Source organism: Drosophila persimilis, unplaced genomic scaffold, assembly GCF_003286085.1.
Source record: "Drosophila persimilis strain 14011-0111.01,24,50 unplaced genomic scaffold, DperRS2 tig00000829-arrow-arrow-pilon, whole genome shotgun sequence".
Classification (NCBI taxonomy): Eukaryota; Metazoa; Arthropoda; class Insecta; order Diptera; family Drosophilidae; genus Drosophila; species Drosophila persimilis.
This window is the reverse complement of record NW_020825359.1, coordinates 670,232-690,245: the sequence shown is the minus strand read 5'-3', so window position 1 is coordinate 690,245 and position 20,014 is coordinate 670,232. Positions and strand designations below refer to the sequence as shown.

The following is a 20,014-nucleotide window of genomic DNA, read 5'->3' as shown; positions in this document are numbered from 1 at the left end:
GTATTAAATCATAGCTAATTTAACCAGCTGACATGTAGTTTCATTAACTTTGATCTGATAACTTTTTAAAATAAGCAAAAGTTCAGTTGATCGCAACAATGTCGAAAACAAGTTTTTGCCCATAATCGACTTTAGCATCAATTATAGGGCTAATCAAGAGGTACTTTATAATAGAAAATTAACTTTAAAAAACCGTATTATTTTGACCTATTTATCACTTGCAATGTGTACGTCTTTCCCGTTCGACGTCTGAGAAATGGCCAAATGTAAATCATTGAATTTTTGTATATGCCATTTCAAGTTTTTTTTTAAATATTATTATTCTATTTTTAAAATAATATTATACGTTATAATTTAAATTTTATAAAAAACAGCTCCATCGAAGCGACTAAAAACTGGTTTAGCAATATATCGATCATGTTCGACGCGTTTGATCAGTTGCCATGTTGCCAGCAACATACTTTGCAACATTAGATCGTACCTTCGATTCGACTATACAATCGTTTCAAAGCCCTCCAATGAAGCCCCCACACAGAGCCCCTTTTAAGCCAAAAGCATTCTCAAAATTTTCTTCAAATGAAAAACCAGAACTTTTAAAAAAAATGTGTAAATGGTGACAGCAACCAACCACCAACCAAACATGTTTGAACGCAGCGCGGTCGAGCCAGGCGAACCACAAAAATCGTCTTCGTGCTTGCGCTTAAGAACATGAGTCGGACTTTCTGCAACATTTGGTTTTGGTCGAACTGGCTAATGGTGCTATGACACTAGAATTTTCTGTTCTTTCTGCGAAGAGAGAGATATCATGAGAGACAAAACGCAAAATTAGTGTTCATAGCGGTCTCCAGACACATCGCCCAGCACCAATTCCAACACATTCGCCCAGCCAGACAGCAAAATTCGATCTAAAAACTGTAACAATCGATGCGCTCAGCTCAACTGGAGGGAGGCTCGAGCATATTTGTACATTTATCTCTTCTTCCCACTGCATGCCCTTCCCATAAGGCTGTCTTTGCAGTTAATCTGTTAGCAAAGCTTAGTGTTATATGGCCATAGGCGAGCTCGAGCCACCACTCGAGTCTCTGGGCTATGGAAAGGTATGGAGTGCGAGGGAAAACCGAGAAACATAAACGGACTGCAACACGAACCTCACCCCATTTTGGATTCCAATATGCCATGAAGACTTACAAGCCTCGTCAACATTCACAGCATGTTGAAGATAAGGGTGAGCTGAACATTGCATGCGCTGTGTTTTTCTTGCCGTTTTGCCCGTTGACCATACCTCTTTTTTCTCAGCAGCACACTTTTGTTGCTGAGCAACATTTCAAGACGGGCGTATTTGAAAGAAACGGACTTGCCGCCCCCAAATGCGAGCATGAATGAACGGGCCGCGGACAGGGAAACAACAGAAAACTAGTGTCGAATGAACTCCGAAAAGCAGTTTCGTAAATTTTCCCCACAAAAATATTCAAATTGAAATCAAACTACTGAAAACATACTATATGTATATACATACAATATCAATAGCCGCCTCAATCTGGGGAATCGGAAAGCTGGAAAATGGAAACACCAGAGATAGTGCCGAATTTTCTTTGATATTTCCCACAAAAATATCCAGAATCCCTACATGCCGGTATCGTTCGGGATAGTGTCTCTGCCCGCGTATAAAGAACAAACTCGGAACAGGTCTGAAGGAGCTTGGAATCCATATTTGTAGTATATTAGTACTTGGTGGAATATTAGTTGTATTTTTTTCACGTGATCCCTCGCGAGTGTGTAAACATTGCCAAATCGTTGCCATGAAGCCCGTTTAACCGAGACCCTGAGATCCTGAAATCCTCTTCTGTCCGGGTGACAGCCCCCATACGATATTCCTAACCCTTCCCCCGCACCACGATAACCAAGAACAAATGTTGGCTCGTGCAACGGCACTGGGCCTGATCCTGCAGAGCATCTGGCTAGGAATCGGTGGAAGCTCCAGCCTCGATGGACACGGCCAAGTGGCGGGCCACCACCACCACCACTCGAGTGGATTACAATGTCAGCGAATAGCGGTGTCGGCCTGCCAAGGCCTCGGCTACAATATGACCGCACTGCCCAATCTGGCTGGTCACACCAATCAGCTGGAGGCTGAGCTACAGGTATGCATGAAACGCAGGCACGTCCCATCCATCCCCCATCCCCCCTCCCAGACTCTCGATCCCACGCCGTTGATAAGCTCTGGCTCTGGCTATGGCTGTGGCTCTGGCTCTAGCTCTGGCCCCGGCTTTTGTGTGGCCCATAAAAATAATTCTGTCCGCTTACGTGCGAAAGCCCAAGCCCCCAACCAAACCAGAAAGAAGGCGAATTTTAGTTACCCGAAGCCTTACATACCCTCACTGAGTACCCCCATTCTGCTGTGTCCTTTATGCTGTATCCTATAGTCATGCCATGCGTATCGAAGCTAATTATTTAACACGACATGCATTTTGTTTTTGCATTCTTGGTCATTCTCCTTGGTACCCTTTTGGTTGAGTTTGTGGCTGGCGGCGTGGCAAGGACGTCCTCAAAGGTTCCTTTGCCAGCCGTACGAAATACTGATCCGTGCTAGTCCGATCTTAAAATCATATTACTCTTTGCGAGGGTATCCACGAGTGGAGACATAACAAAAACAAAAACAAAAACAAATGAACACACAGACGGACAAACGGTTGAAAAGTCACAAGCTCTTGCGAAATGTACGAAATTGTGAATGGCAGAGCGGGTTGGGGTTAGAGCTGTGGCGGCAGCTCATCAAAGTGCGACTCTCCCCGAAGACCCCACCAGCACACCTGCCCCCTGCCCACAAGACTTTTTCTGAGTTTGTTTTTTACTTGTTTCATATTCGCTCCGGTGATGTCTCAGATAAGCACAAGCTACAAAATCCAAAAAAATTAAGTAAATAATACTCGTAAATTTTCAAAAATATAAAACAAGTAACTGGCAGAGACTTTGGTACTGAAATCAGTACCACACTTTCTTTACTTGAAATGAAATACATTTTGTATGTCAATCTTGACCAAGTGCTTATAGAAGTATCGATTCAGGGTCTATGGATGGTCTTTGGGTCTATTCTATTCCAGTTTGTAATCAAAATTTCTACACCAACTGGGAACAAGTTGTTGTATTCGTATTTCCTATCAGTAGTATTGAAGAATATATTCAGGGTCACAATAGATATGAGTATGAGAGACCATGGAAATGTATTCTGAATACCAAGAGTATTCCAATCTGTTAATATTTAGTTCTGAATTTTTTTTTACACAGATCTACAATAGATCTGTTTTTTTTTTTTTTTGTTTTTTTATATGCTATCGGTCTGAGGAGAACGCTGCCCTGCCACTGCCTCCTGCCCCCTACTCCTGTGGGTATGGTATTATTGTGTACGCCCTCCCGCTGCTCTGATTGTATTTTGTTTTTCGGGGGTTTCATTTCCATTAGCAACGCTCTGGGGAAAAATACAAAAGGAGGCATGGCCTCGACTCTCACTCTCACTCCGACTGCGATTCCGATTCCTACTACGGGGCTCGGTATCTAGATAAAAGTGGAAACAACACACTGACACACGCATACTCATGCAGGGACCAGGGGCGGCACAGGCACAGTTATCACTCAGAAAAAAGTCAAAGAAGCGACATTTAATTGCTTTTCAATTAAAAGAGAGAGAGGGACACCAATAGAAGAGGGACAGAGAACGAGTGAATGAGCCAGATGCAGCTATCAGGGCTGCCGTCTTTGCATGTTCTATATAAAATGACAAAAGAGAGAACTAGAGAGAAAAACAGACGGAGTGTTTGTGTGGTGAAACTCTTTGCCTGATACCCTGTAGCCAGAAAAACAAAAAAATTTACCCCACTTGGGTGCTATTTTGTAAAAAAAAAACTATTGTTCAATAATGTGAGATGAACTGATCTATTGATCTAATACGAATGAGAGCCATTCATTGTCCGAATACGAGCATCGCCGTTGATACCCTATAAAATGCGATCAGATCAGAAGAGCTTATACAGTTCAGGTCGTCTTCGTCCATAATTTACCATGAAAATGGTCCATGAAAATCGCTGAGTAGCTGGAAGGAGAGAGAGAGAGAGAGAGAGAGAGAGAGAACCATTTAGTGGAAATCACATGGGCGACCTCTGCGATTGTGCGGCGACAAAGAAAGAAAGAAAGAATGGAAGAATGAAAGAAACGGTGGAGAAGAAAGAGGCTGCCGCCGCGCACTGAAGAGCGAAAGAGAAATGTGTAAAAACTCGAGGCCAGCTTAGAGAGACACTGAGAGAGGGAGGGGGGCTAGATGTCGAAGAGAGGCTGTGGCTGTCGTGTTCGTGTGCGTGTGCATCTGCGCTCGGCGCTTGTGTGTGTGTGTGTGTGTGTGTGTGAGTCCATTAACACCTTTCGGCTCGCTCTTTTGAGCATAGCTTGCATTTCATGTCCATGCCTGCATTTGGGAGAGCAGGCAAATGTCGATGACGATGATGCTGTTCCGTGCCGTGCCGTGCCTAAGTGAAGCAAAGAAGTGATGCTTGGGGAGGGGGTAGGGGACCGGGACCGAGACCGAGACCGAGACCATTCGACAGATAAGCGGAGAGACTGCATTTGACTTTTTATCTCTCGGCTGCACAGCGCTCTCTCCCCATCGCAGTCACCTAATCTATATGTTTCCATATACCCTCCCAACGGGTATGCTAGAACTATGGAAGGTGCGGCCATGCCACCCATCATCATGCTCAAGCAGACGCCATGCTTGGGTCCCTTCTGAATGCCCCAGGGTATACCAAGTCTCGACTCTATACCGAAACTCCGCTCTTTCTTTCTATCTAGTTGCAACCTTTCCTCTGCCTATCTTTTTTTGTTTGTCTCTCTTTGAATTTTTTTTTTTTTTGGGGCGTCTGCTGTGCCACTCCCACTCTCCCTCCCCCTTCCCATCGCTTCCCATGCTAGCCATCGCATCGTTCGATCTAAAAATGCATTGTCCGTTTTCCCCGTTTTTCCTCGATTTACTCGTTGTTTAGAGGAGAAAGAGGCAATGAAATCCCCCGTACACGCTTCAAGTGGCAATAAAAACGAAAGCAGCGCCTTCTGAATCAACCCCTACCCCTCAGTCCATCCACTGCCCCCACCTACACACCAAACATCGAACAAATTGAATCGGAAGCACGTAAAACAGATCAAAGGCAGAAAAACTATACAAAAGAAAATCAAAAGAGGCAGCAACATCAAGCGGCAATAAAAAACAAAAACAATAGCAGCAGCAACAGCAGCGCCAGAAACAACAATCAAATTCGGAGATGGGTTTACATAACGAAGGCATCAGAAGAGCATCGGCATCGTCATCGTCATCCGAGGATACTATATTCGTATGACCATTTACCATATGCCGTATACCATACGCCATGGAAAAGATCAGAAGAACGGGAGAGACACCCAAGAATTGAGCCAGAAACGAGAAGAATGAATTTTTGTTTCTATGAACTTCATTAAATATCGGCACATTTCTAATGAAAGATACATATTTGTATGTATGATTATCGATTGGAAAGACCTTTAAATCTAACAATTATTGGACCAATTACTCAGGCATAAACTTCCGATAACTTTCAAAGAAAAAAACACATAGTCTAGATGGTCGAACACCTGCACAGTGTGCTTCCCAAAAATGTTTTTCTGCCAGCTTTGCAGTATTAAAACTATTTTGTATCTCTCATCATCTATACCATGCAAAGCCTATCCATCGCCCAGATATACTCGTACATATGCTCATTCTCTTTATAAAGTTTCCAATTAAATAAACGTTTTTGTTGCTTTTGAGGGAGCTCCGTTGATGGATGGTGTTATCTACAGTGTGGAACGGACATCATCATCATCATCATTCCCCTTAGTGGGGAGCGCACTTTCAATTAATTTGCTTGTAATTGTCGCTTGACGAGCACTTTGTCGGCACTTGATCGCAACGCGCCCCCACTCGACAAACAGACAGACGGACAAACAGACACACAGATAGATAGATACATATATGTACAGATAGAGAGACAGACAGACAGACAGACAAGCAAACAAATAAATAGGCAACACACAGACAAGACAAATGATAAAACTGAAGAGAAATGCATTTGACTCTCTCGGTGCGCTTGGACATTTCAAACACCAAAAAAAAAACACCTACCCTCCTCTGCCTGTTGGTTTTTTGCTTTTGCTTTTGTTTTTGCTGTCCCCCAAAGCTCCTCCATTCACGTGGCAATGGGCTCCCTATTCCCCTGCCATTGGGGCTTTTGGGTTTGTCAACGATGTTTACTATCTCCAACCGCCGACCCTCCTGTCCAGATAAAGAAAATGTTCGTGGTCCCCTCAAGTCGACATAACGTCAGGGCTTTGAAGATGTCTGCCCTTAAACATGACAGATGACTGGCTGACTGCTCCGCTCCACCCATCAACAACAGACAAACCGCCGGACAGAGAGATAGAAATTGTTGTGAAAATAGTAGGGAATATGCGCTTATAAAGGGAAGATCTGATGGGTAGGAAAAATTATCATTATTTAGGAATATATTCTTTGTTTTTTGGAATCCCTAACCATTAGCAAATGGGAAATGTTGTATTTGAGCATGTGAGCATGTGACAAACTGTCCGACTAGTTGGTATACCCTTTGCTTCAAAAAGAGAAGTGTTTTACTCGCACGACTCGTACTCGTCGTAGCTTCGGCAGATGACAAAACGGTTTGGCATTTTATGTAAAGTAATTGTAAATATTTGAGCAAGGCATTAGACAGAAAGCCCCGGCCACAAGCTCCGGCTCTCACCTGTGGGGCTCCGGCTTCCCACACCCCACACCCCAGACCCCACACCACAGACCCCACTGCACCCAAACCAAAACCAAAACCAAAAAAAAAAAAACATCAGAAGACAAGGCCGCGGTCCGCATGCATACATACATACACACGTACATACATGGCAGCCATAAAGCAGCCACAGCAACGAGGACCGACCGACGATGGCGACAATAAAATTGTTTGATTTTGAAAATCAGAACCCATTAAGATTGCTTCGGCAACCAGTTCTCCGGTGAAAGAGAGAGAGAGAGAGAGAGAGAGAGACTACAAAGACATCGATAGAGAGGGGGCCACGTACATACATACAATATATGATAAACATTAACGAAAGCATAAGAAAACTTTTGGGGCTTCGGGATCCAAAGGTATGTGGTATAACTAAGGTTTTTTATCGTTTTCGTTTTTATGGCAATTGCCTTTGGGGCTTATCGCTCGGCAAAGTCCCTTACGGTCGTACAGAATGCATGACTTAACCTCGCATATCAATCCTATATCTCACTATCTATGTATATCTATCAGCATTTGATTAAAGAAATTGCCGCGAAAAGACAAGAAACAAAATAAAGGGAAATAATATTGCATAGGTATTTTTACTCGGTATCTTAGTACAGGGTATATAGGGTGTGTTTCGATCTTCAGTTAGCGATTAAAGGTGGATTTTTCCAATTTTTCTTTTGTTTTCAACATAATCTTATTTTAGACGCAGGTCTTCCACAATTTCCGAAATAACTTTCTTATGGAAGATCATAATAAAAGAAAATATGGTATGAAAAATACCAAAAATATTCGGAAAAGTTTTTGTTTCACAAAAAATAGATAGAAATTATATGCTATTATTACTAAAATGTTTTAGGTTTTGGGTATTAAAAAAAAAAGTTTTCTCTTTTAATTACATTATGGGTTTTTTTTTGTAGTGGTGCAAGTTTTTGAAGATATGTTCTATGTATAAGGGAACTAGATGAATTCCATTATTCTGTATTCCGTTAAATACATATTTTAGGGGTATTCAGATGGTCGAAAGGACTGATTGTAGCGTTTTCTGGTACTGGTTTCTCTTCCGTTCAATTCCCGATAAATAAAAAAAATACCTAATGTGTTTGCATCGGGGTTTTGCTATCAGTAAAAGAAATCATAAAATTTGTTGTGATATTCTCCGCCGTAAAGAAATACACACTCACAGACACACACACACACATTATCATCCAAAGTTAATCCGCAACGGCATTTCTGATAAGAAAAGTAACCCAAAAGCTCTTATCAAAGATTGACGCCGGTGGAAAAAAAAACAACGACAAGCGACAGAGACACGTTGAAGTTGTTGTTGGGCTGCTACCTCGTTTACGTACGCAGACAAAGAGAGAGAGAGAGAGAGAGAGAGAGATAGAGGGAGAATGTTTGCATTGTAATTATGGCAAAGCCCAAAACAACAACAATGAGAAATCCATCAGGGCGGGAGTTGAAAAGACTTAACAATGATAATGTCACAAAAAGCACAAGAACGTCAGAGTCCCCATTAAACCAAAGTCGAGAGAGAGAGAGAGAGAGAGAGAGAGAGAGAGATTACATGCGTAAGTCGTGGCATATTGTTAGGAGAGGAGAGGAGAGGCGAGGAGAGGAGAGGAGAGGTTCTTCTTGGTTATATTCTGATACCCAAAATTCATAGCGAATTGAATTGGGTTTTGCAGAATCCTGAGATCATTATTTATATGTTATCGGAATCTAGCCAGATCCAATCTATCCCCAAGAGGATAGATGCTGTCGCTGCGGCAGCCACAAACGATTGGCAGAGACGAGAGAGTGGAGGAGCAGGAGATAATGCGAGACACAGTGGAACGGGACGGGACGGGACGGGTCGGAGACGGATGTGTGATGGGTGATGGGAATGCGCTGAACATAACTCCAACAAAATGTCGCTTGTTATTTTTCGGATATATATTTTTGTCGTTTCACTGGAATCCATCTCTCCTCTCCCTCTCCCTCTCCCTCTCGCTCTCGCTCTATAATGATGGGGTCAAAAGGAGCTGAGCTGCAATGCTGACGATAACAATTTGACGTCCAAGAAAAAAAGAAACAAACAAAAAAGATGGCAAGGGGAACAAAAACAGAACCAAAAGTCAACACACATTGCGAAATCCTCAAAGCGCGATTCCGTAGCAACAACAATTAGTTCATTCCACTGTCGTGGTCGTCGTCGTCGTCATCGTCGTCGTCGTCGTCGTCATCGTCGTCGTCATCGTCGTCGGAGGAGGCTCTGCTCTGCTCTGCGGGATCTCTGCTGCAGCGCAGCGCTCCCTGTGATCATTCCGCTGCCTGCCCTGCCCTGCCGGGGCCCTTCTATTCCTTTTCCTGGGACTTCCACTGCCTTCTTCTCCTCATCCGCCTTCTCTCCTGCTTCTTCTTCGTCATGTGCAAAATACAAACCACGCAAAAAATGCGGCAACGTTTTTCAAATGCCAGTCCAGAGAGAGTGAGAGAGAGAGAGTGAACGACAAGCAAAGAGCAAGAGGCAAGGGCAAAAGAGAGCGGCATACCTGCTGCTACACGATACGTTTTTCACCGTCGCGTTTTGCAGAATCACTCGGCAACCATCGGCAAGTGCGTGTGGGCGGGGGCCATGAAGATAGTGGGCCTTGATGAACCGCAAACAAAATGATCGGCGAAAGGGGTATCGTGTTGTCCAGCAGCCCATGGGAAGAACAGCAACAGTTAAAGAAGCAGGCAGAAGAATCAGCAGGCACAGGCAGAGGAATGTCGAACGAAGTCCCAGCCTCAGACTCGGAAAAAATTCGAAAAATATAAAAGAAACTAAAAAAAAAAAAAAACGACGGCCTCTGCAGCCACAGCCTCAGCCACAGGCTTGTGTCTTAAGTCTTTTGTTTTTTGTGGTACCCTTTCTGCGGCGACTATAACAAATTTGAGCAGACCTTTGCTTTCGATGGTACCCTCGCTTTTCATAGAGTTTTCGACTGAAATTAGTTTGCAATTGAAAGACGGGATCCTAACGAAAGTTACGATGAAAGATGTAACGCTCATAATGGATTAGATGGAGTATTTCGAGTGTATTCTACAGATGTTATGGTCAGTGGCTTTCAACTTCCTTAGGATTCAAAGGTCTGAGATCCGAGGGTATTTGTGGCTTCGATCTACAAGTCAAGCCTTCCCTTTAGCAGGAGGCAGGATGTTGCAAGATGACGTTGAACTTGCTGCCTGCTGCAGTTGCAGTTTCAGTTGTTGCTGCAGCGCGTAATTACATGGCAATTAAGTTAATTGAACTGCGCGCCTGCGCTCGCGTGAATTGCTCTCACTCCTTACGGCTCCCCCAAACCGTATACGAATCCCCAATCGCAATGCCCCAATGCTGCTCCATTGCCCCATCGTTGCTTTACATGACAGTGGGATAAAGTTGATCCATCCAGTGGCATAATTTGTGTTGTAAGTTGCGTGTAGAACTCGAAACGGCAGCCTCATTTTGGTAATCCCGCCTGACAAAATGTCAGCAATGGAGACGGCAGCGCATATATTACTCCGTGGACTCCCGTGTCGGTCCGCCTGTCCACGGGGGCACCGCACCATGCATTCATACAATGGCATGGCATGGCATGGCCTGGCCCGGTCTGGCCTGGCCGCGGCAAACCAGTCCCAAAACATGTCCCAATTGTATGGGTAACTGTAGCGTGCCAGTGCCAGTGCCAGTGCCAGTGCCAGACCCAGCCGCCACTAAGCCCGAAACGATACTCTAAGCCAAAAGACCAATTGAACCGGCAATGTACTCGGCCGGCCAGTGCTCAGTGCTCAGTGCTCAGTTCTCAGCTTCAGTTTTATGCCGACGTAAAGTTCTTCGTCCCTTGAACGTCCCTGAATGCACCGAAGATTTCTGTCAGAGATTATCTAACTTGAGAGAGTGAGAGCCCCGGGAGCCGCGAACACCTGGGGACAAGGATTTAGAAGCAGTCACTCGATGGCAACTAGTCCACCGAATCCATAGAATAGACTGATCTAATAGATCGCATAGAAACTGAGGATCAACTGACACTGGTCACAGCTCAAATTATATGCAGAAATATGCATAAATCATGGAACTAAAAAGTATAGTTTTATTAAATTAAATCATCTTGAGATGATCTGAAGAATCTTTTCCCATTTCAGATCGTTTCTTTTGCTGTGACCCGCACTGTGTACACAGCCAGAGAATGCCAGAGAATCGATTCCTAGCTCTTGATGTTGTGCGCGGCGGCATCCATCTGCCTGGTGCTTTGGTGCATTCCGCTTGGATCGGGCTGGGGCTGGGGCTGGGGCTGGGGCTGAGGCTGGGGCTGCGGCTGGAGCGTTGGATGTGTGTGTGTGCCTCTTGCTCTTGCGACTGGGGCTTTTCTGCTCCTCGTTTGCCTTTGAATGACAATCGTCGCCAGTCAAAATGTCAATTAATTGTGAGACGACAGTCGTATGTCGTCGGCATTGCCAGCGCTGGCGAGTTGACAGTTCTGTCAGCGATCCGTGGCACTGCAAAAATGCAGTCGGCGATATCTACCATTTGAATTGATCTCCAGCTCAATCTTGATCTCGATCTGTGGCTCTTTCTGTTTCGCTTTCTGGAATAGCTGTATCTACATCTCTGGCCTATCAGAGCTATAGGGCTCTAATAAGGAAGGCAGAATGCTAGCTTTTGCATCTATGATGTCATGACGATCTATCATCCCAAGCGGAAAGGAGTGAGGGGCAAGCCAGGGCATCTTAATTATGCAAATTATTGCCAGAATCAAGTCAGCGATCGCGATCTGCCTGCGATTGAGACAAAAATCTCAGCAAATAAGAAAATATACGAGTAAAATCCACCCCAAGAAATATAGAAATACAATTTTTTGGTCCGCTCGCTAATTGCAAGCGCTCTCTCGTAGCGAAAATTAAATCAATTGACTTTGATGTTGAGCCGACAACGAAAACGGCGATGACGACGACGACGACGACGACGACAGCCCAGCCCCAATGGATCTCTGCCCCACTCGATCTTCCCTCCGAAATCGTCCGAAACAGCATTCGAGCATTCGGGCATTCGTGCACAGCTGTCAATGCGAATCAGCCGGAGTCGGAGCGTCAGCGCCAAACGGCAACTAAATCAAATAAAGCGCAAATCAAATAAAGTACCACAATGCACGAAAGCCGAATAAACAAACCCACACACATGCCTCGTCGGAGGATGACCGACGAGGGCATACCCTAACAACAAGAGCCCCCCCCCCCCCCCCCAAACCCAGATAAAACAGTTTACCACTCCATCTCTCTCTCTGTCTGGATTCCGATCGGATATAGCTTTAAGCCGACTACAAAAATCATGCGACTCTCGCTCTCGCAGGGTGGGGAATCGCAAGCGAGACGCAACGGCTGGAAAAAGATGAATCGTTGCCGGCTCGCGGAGAGCTGCTCCGCTGCTGCCAGACTGCTGACTGCTGACTGCTGACCAAAACTCGACTTTGAGCTTCGCCAAGTGGTGTGGCCGGACCGGGCCTAGCCGGACAGGGGCATCTATCCGTCCATCCGGCGTATATATGGCTTCGCCTGTTATGTGCGACGCGGCGCAGCGGTATTTCCAGTCAGCATTTTGCAACACTTTTCACTCTGACAGCCGGCAAATTGCTTTGGGGGCCGCCTTAGCATTAGCCACAATCCCCAGCCACATCCGAATCCGAATGAAGCGTGCCGCATAGATGGCTCGCAGAGATACAGGATAACATGGCCGAGTGGAGCCTCTGTCACGGCGTGGCGTGAAGTGGCGGGCGCTGAGAGATGAAAGGCCTCCTATCCGGGATGAAAGAAGAGGTCGGAGAGATCCTCTCTGCGTTTCGATACCAAAACCTGTCGATAGAACTATCGCTGGCCGATTGGCAGGCCCTTCCACTCGTGTAATTCAGTTCTCAATTGCTTAATTATCGAACATACCATTGACACATTGAGTAATTCCTGTTTAAGAACCAAATATTCCACTCCGAATGACCGCATAACAATAACAAAGTGCATTCATCGATACTTCGATTCCCATTTGAAGACCCATTGGGGCGAGCCCATAATTTGTATGCCATATTCGTGGGCACACAGTCCGTTCCACGATCCGGTCTGGGACTGGGCCTGGGACTGGGACTGGGCTCTGCAAGCGTAGAAAATTATAAATTAATCCATTACCTAGATTATGCAGATGTCTGAACGCATTAAGTGTCCATGGGCCAGTACCATGCAGCAGCAGCGGAGGATCTGTTGGATCTCTTGGGCCAGAGCCACAGCCAGAGCTAGAGTCGAGAATTGAGTTGAGTGGCGTTTCCATCTGGTTTCAGTCCGCGGTGGTGGTGGTTGGGGAGAAGGAGGAGGTGCCACAAGGTTGTGTGGCACTAATGAAAGTCAAAGATATCGCAGCCGCCGCTGGATAGTTTCCGAGTGCGGCGGCAGCTGTTTAGGGGTTCGTTCTCCATTTCCATTCCATTCCATTCCATTCCATTCCCTTCCATTCGATCCGATTCCTTTCAAAAATATTCAAAGTCAAAGTGCCGCGCGACAAAGTCTGTCCGCCGTCCCCTCCGCACTCGACCACCGTTCCTCCCTCTCGTTTCGTTTCGTTGCCATTGCATTCGCTTCGAAATCATTAATCAAAATTGAAAAATCATTAAGTTCACGTTTTTCGTTCGTTCGGTTTTTTTTCGGAGGTGTCAACTCTCGCATTGTTGTTGGTCTTGTAATTGAATTGTGAACACGGGCGGGTGAACACGAGGAGGGGCACCGCAGAGCACCAGACCCAGGCCAGGTCCCGCTCAAATTGAACAAAATTAAATGCTTTTGGTCTTCATCCGACAAAAAGTGTGAAACACGCTGCTGCAAACCGAAAGACAAGAAAGAAAAAAAAAAAAGCTTTAAAGAAATTGCCGCCAGTCTCCGCGTCTCTACAGCCACAAAACGAAACCCGAAAAGAGCTCCAGGCGATCGGTGGAGCGGAGCAGAAACGGTTCATTATTATTTTTGTTTTTGTGTTGTTTTTTAAGTAAATTAAGCAGAACTTTGCTGTTTGCTGTTCAAGCCGAGCCGCCCGATGACACAAAACGTACGATCATTTAATGATTGTTCAAAATCCTCATCAAAGTCAGAAATCATTGTTTGAAACACATATATGTGTACACACAAAGAACTGAGACTACTCGTTCGAGTAGGAGTATTACTTTCCACTAGCGGACGCACATTCTCCTAGGCGAAAGGATCCATTCGATAGAGAACCCATGCCACGATATCCACATTTGTGATGGACTTTTCTTGATGAAATTACGCCTTTAAACTCATTCTTATACAAAATTGTTTAATTTGTTCAATAAGATTATTTTCCCTTGAAAACTCTCTTAAAACAGCAGCAAAACAGAGCATAAGAACATATTTTATAGAGATTTGTTCTGTATTTGATATTGTATATCCATTCGCTTCTATAAACATCGCATGAATACAATACATATTACATATGTACATACATACATACGTATGTACTCGTTCCTTGAACCCCCACTGAGGCTCAAACCCTTTCAAATTGCCGTCTTTGTTACTGTCTGTAATAACAATAATTTCGTTTGCTGGAGACCAAAACGAATTTGTCGCTTGGTGTCGGGTGGACGGATGGACGGACAGACGGATAAACTGCGGTGCGGCGAGCCGCGGCGAATTGCCAACTTCTTCTTTGGGCTTTTGCGTGGCCGAAAAAATAACAGCAGCGCAGCAGCGCAGCAGCGGAGGCATGGCTATGGCGCTGCGAGTGGAAGGAGCACGACAACATAAATGCTCAAAGCGTTGCAGATTGCATTCGCTGCGCAGGCTGGAAGGGGTAGAGGGGCAGGGGGTGGATCGGCTTGGGGGTGTGACTGGTGGAGAGGAGTGTATGGTGAGATGATGATGATGATGATGACCAAGCATTGCTCTTTTGCATTAATAATACATTTTAGACACTCTTCAAGCCTCTGCTCACGCTCTCTCTTCTAGCTTGTCGCTCTCTCGCGCTCTCTATCTCTCTCTCAGTTCACCTGCACTGTATTGATAGAAGGTGAGGCAGAGCTCATCGGCTGGGGTATACCTCACCCTATATTAGTACACCTTGCCCTCCGCTAGCCGATTGCCCTTCAGTTTTGTATACCCCTTGGCGGGGTCGCATTGTTTCCCAAGTAAGCAGATCAAGCGCTTGCAAAAGGGTATTTCAAATTCGAGAGGCAACTGCCAAAGCCCATGCATTTTTCTCTCTTCTTTTTGGACTTTGCGTTTTCGTTGTTGTTTTCGTTGTTGTTGTTGTTGTCGATGATAATGCCTTTGCTGGCTGCTGCGCCTGATGATGATGAGGTTCACTTGCTGTGTGCTTTTTGCTGGGTTTGTTGTTGCTGCTGCATCATTAAATTATTATTGCCCGAAGCTATTTTTCATCGAAGTGCGAGTAGAGCAGAGAGGGAGAGTCAAAGGGAAGAGAAACAAAAGCAACACAGCATTGGAAATCGCGTGTCTAATGCTTCATTCGAGATGCCCGGCGGTTCTTCTGCTATCTGCCCCCGTCCCACCATCTTCACATCCCCATACTCTCCGCTTTCCCCTCCTCCACCACTATCTCTTCTTTCGGCCGCTCCTCGTCTGGGCCGCTTTCGGCCTTTCGTCTGGGCCTAATGTAGCTTAATTATACAACCAACAGCAGTGGAAGCAGCAATAACAATTCGGTTACTGTTAGCCCCCACAATATCAGAGCCAAGAACGAGTTGGCCTGTCCAAGAGACAGCCCATCAAATCCATGTCAAAGTCCCGCTCTGGGAGTCACTGCCGCGATATCAGAATGATGCCTACACAGAGAGAAAAGCTTGACAACTTGCATAAGATAAGAACATAGATCCCTGTCTGATTGATCCTGTATCCAGCCCATAAGCGAACGGACACCACAAGCGATTCGGCAAATCCCCCAACCAATGATATTCCGATATAATTACCATCGAAATTTATTTCAGTGTACTCCTGCACTCCTTCCGGAACCTTGGAACTCTTTCCTGAGAAAATGTTTCTCGATAATTTGATGCAGTTTTTTTTTGTCGTTTTTTTATTGCTTTTTTTCTCTCTCTTTGGGTCTCTGGGCCCCCGAAACCTTGCTGTTCCTGTGCTATCCTGTCCCTCGTTTTTTTTTTTTGCCCCGGACTTGTCTAAAATTCCACAAACTCATAAATGTTGATGCGTCTGGTCCGTCATCGTCATCATTGTCGTCGTCCGGTCGGGGCTCTTTTGATGGACAATGGGCTTGGTATGTGTCTGACTCGGTTTGTGGCTGGTTTTTGCTCGGACATGGCTTTCCATGGATTAATTTCGCATCAAGTCGAATGGAATCTGGCTTCATTTGATGTTATTAGATTGCATGGCCGGTAATTGACAATTAATTGCCATCGACAACAACTGCAAATGGTAATGGAATGGACGTTCGCGTCCACGTCCACGTCCACGTCCACGTCGGACCCGGGATGCCATTTGAAGCGTTTTCTTTCTTATGTGTGAAATCTGACGCAAGTTTTCACACCAAACATTCATTCACACACATCGTAATGATCAAAGGAATGGAAACAACAAACAACAAGAAGCATGAGACCCTTTTCCACTTCAGAGGAAAACCCGGACTACTGGTTCGATTTTCTAGTATTTTCCAAATGACAAAGAATTTGTGGTGTAGGGATAGATACATAGATACTTGCCAAGATCTATCATACATATATACATATGTGTGTATATCGAAGTATACGACTTTTATCAATTAGCAACATTTAATTATATCGCTTATATCGCTTATATCGATGGAATGGCCACATAAAAGATTGCCGCCCAAGTAATTAGATCGAAATTTGTTGTTCGATAAGCAAAATCGAAAAAAAGGAGAACAGAAACTACACGGAAATTACTAAATAGTACGCCTCCAGTAAAACAAATCAAAAACAAATTGCTTCTAAACAAAAGATCGGATCTGATTCCCATTTCCCATATCCCATAACCCATTCCACATTTCCCCTTTTCCTCTTCACACTTTGGAGCTTCTTGGCTTTTGTAGTTTCGGCGCGAGGTCTATAATTTTATCGAATAATAAAAACGCCATAAAAACTTAGTCAAACAGTTGGACTTTGTTGTGGCGCCTGCTCTTTGTTGTTCCGCCGACACGACGCCATCAAGCAGCATTAACAATAGCCACAACACCAGATAATTGAACAAATGCTGGCCATTTGCAACAATTGAGCACAACAATTGCCGGGCAGCTCGTCTAATGTCTGGTATTAAAATTAGTTGAAATTGCAAATTACAAATCGTATAATGCTAGTGATTTCCCCTCATATACTCATAGACGAACTCTCGTACTCGCGAGGGTCTGAAAGGCTTTCACTTGGGAGCATCGCATCGTAGTTAAAGTACAATATACTCTAAAACAAATAACGTTCCATCAACATATGTATGTATATTCCCTGAAGAAAATATTGAAAAATATATGCCGTTCATATTATTTTTTCCATCTGCTGATCTTTAAGACTAGGAGCTCCTCGAATAGATGCCCCTCTTTGCCTGAACGACACCGAAATGCTTGAATGTAGGACTTTGGACAGGGCTGAGAATAGCACTTAGATCTATATTGTAGACCGACCCCCCCACCCTTTTCTGGATGCAATGAACCACCAATAATAATTGTTGCATGTCATTCTTGTTGCCTTTCCTTGCAGATTGCCAAGCTGCTGCCTTTGATCGAGTCGGGCTGCTCGAGGCGGGCGCGCTTTCTGCTCTGCTCGGCGCTGTTTCCGCTCTGCACGCCGGATGTGCCACGGCCCGTGACCGCCTGCAAGTCCCTCTGCGAAACGGTGAAGGGGGAGTGCGCCGCCAATGCCGGTCCGGAGCTGATGCAGCTGTGGCCCCCGTTCCTCAGCTGCGAGAGTCTGCCGCAACCGGAGAAGCACGAGCTGTGCATGCAGATACCCCAGGAGGGTGTCCATGCGGCGCCAACGGCCAGTGCGGCCGCAGCGGAGACTGCCCCCGCACAGGAGCCCCCGTTGCAGCAGCAACAGCAGCCACAGCAGCATCCGCAACAGCAGCAGCAGCAGCAGCAACAGCAACAGCAGCACATGTCCCGCTTTTGGATGTCCTGGAAGACGGGTGGGCCACTGGGAGGCGGGAACGGCGGTAGAGGAGGTGGCGGCGGCGGCGGTGGCGGCGGCAACAGCCTGGCCGGTATCATCTGTCCGCAGAACTTCAGCGGAAGCCACCTGAACCCGGAGGAGTGCCTGCCCCAGTGCCAGCGGGACGCCTACCACACCACACAGCAGAAGAAGCTAACGGAGAGCCTGATCCTGGGCCTGTCCGCCGTGTGCTTTGTCCTCACGCTGTTCGCGCTGGTCACCTTCTGGGCGGAGCCGACGCGGTTCGGGTACCCGGAGCGCCCCGTGCTCTTCCTCTGTCTGTGCTACAACCTGTTCAGCGTGTGCTACCTGGAGCGGATCGTGTTCCACAACCAGGCGCGGAGTCTGGCCCAGCTTCAGGAGCCGCAGGGGCTGCGGCTGCGTCCCGCCTGCCAGCTGACGCCGCCCTGCCTGGCCTCGTACATCACCACCTCGTACCTGAGCCTGTGCGCCGCCAGCTGGTGGCTGATCTTCGCCCTCTGCTTCTACCTCTCGTCGCACAAGAAGTGGTCCAGCGAGGCGCTGGAGAAGCGTTCCGGCCTCTTCCATGTGCTGGCCTGGGTGCCGCCCCTGGTGCCGCCGATCGCGGCCCTGCTCCTGGAGCGTGTCCGACCCAGCGAGCTGACGGGCATGTGCTCGGCCCCCGGATTCGTGGAGCTGCCCGCCCTGGTGCTGCTCCTCCTGGGGCTGTACTTTACGCTGCGCGCCTCCCGCTCCCTGCACTCGCTGCAGCAGCAGCTCCAGCCCACGCTGGCTCACCACCGCTTCGGCCAGATCCGGAAGCGGTTCGTCATCTTCTCGCTGCTCTTCTTCGTCCCGACGGCGGCGGGCGTGGTGGCCGCCCTCTGCGAGCGCTTCGGCGATCCCGTTCCCAGCTGTTCGACGCTCGAGGACTGCGCCTCGCCGGATCCCCTCACCGCCTGGCCGGCGCTGGTGAGGATCTTCTTTCAGTTGGCGGGCGGCACACTCACCGGCATGTGGGTGTGGTCCCGCAAGACCTGCGAGAGCTATCGCAGCCGTCTGGTGGCCGGCGGTACACCCACCTCCTCTCTGATGGCCCAGAGCAAGTCGGGGGCGAACGGCAATGGGGGCCATGCTGGCGCCAATGCCATGGGAGGCGGTGCATCCGCTCTGCCCAAAAAGCATCTCTACACCAGCGGCAAATCGATGCTGGCCAGCGGAGGCATTGGAGGCATTGGAGGCATTGCAGGATTCGTGGGAGGAGGGGGCGGAAGCGGGGGTGGGGCCAGTGCCACCGCTCCGCTCTATGCGGGCATTAGCTTCCACAATGTCCCCGTCTACAATCCCAACCAGTCGCGTGTCTAAAGAGGGATCCGATGGCTCAAAGCCTGATCAATGATCTGGATACATACTCGTATGCATCGCCCATTAAATAAAAACAAATTAATAAATTATCAATTGAAATGTGTTAATCGATTTTAAGTCCCCATTTTGAATAGTTTTTAAGTATCACCTAAGTCCTGTGTAAATAGAGGAATCGTATTTGTATTTGTATTTTATTTTCTGTGTATTTTTATTTTATTTTTTTTGTAATTAATTTGTTTCTAGGACCTTAACTTAATTAAAATTGTGAATAAATTGTAAACTATAATATTTAAATGAGAAAATAAAGTTTGTTTTCATCTGCAATCACGAGATCGAGTACTCAAGTACTGCCCCTAACATACCCTAAGATGTTCTTAAAGATGTTCCCAGCAAAAACCAAAAAATCGTAACCATAGTAAAGGATATTTTTAATGTGATCATCATTCAAATATTGATAATGGATCGGACATCGAAAGAAACGGAAGAGTACGATGCTATATGAAAAATCTGGTCACAATCGGATAATCATCGTTGTTTCCTCGTTGTCGTTCCTCGTTGTCGTTCCTCGTTCCAAGTTGTCAGTCTATCTATCGTCTCCAGACAATAGACAATGCTGCGAAATGCCCTGTAGATCTACTGCCCTGTTCTGTTCTTCGCGGG

General features: G+C 46.4%; 1 protein-coding gene across 1 annotated transcript; it reads left to right on the top strand.

Annotated features, from left to right (window-relative positions):
• Positions 1 to 1,396: 1,396 nt before the first annotated feature.
• LOC6600005 (frizzled-3) lies at positions 1,397 to 19,552 on the top strand. Its single transcript, XM_026993345.1, has 2 exons — positions 1,397 to 2,141; positions 17,579 to 19,552. Exons 1-2 carry the CDS (start codon positions 1,911 to 1,913, stop codon positions 19,352 to 19,354), a joined length of 2,007 nt encoding a protein of 668 aa, XP_026849146.1. The 5' UTR covers positions 1,397 to 1,910; the 3' UTR covers positions 19,355 to 19,552.
• Positions 19,553 to 20,014: the final 462 nt, after the last annotated feature.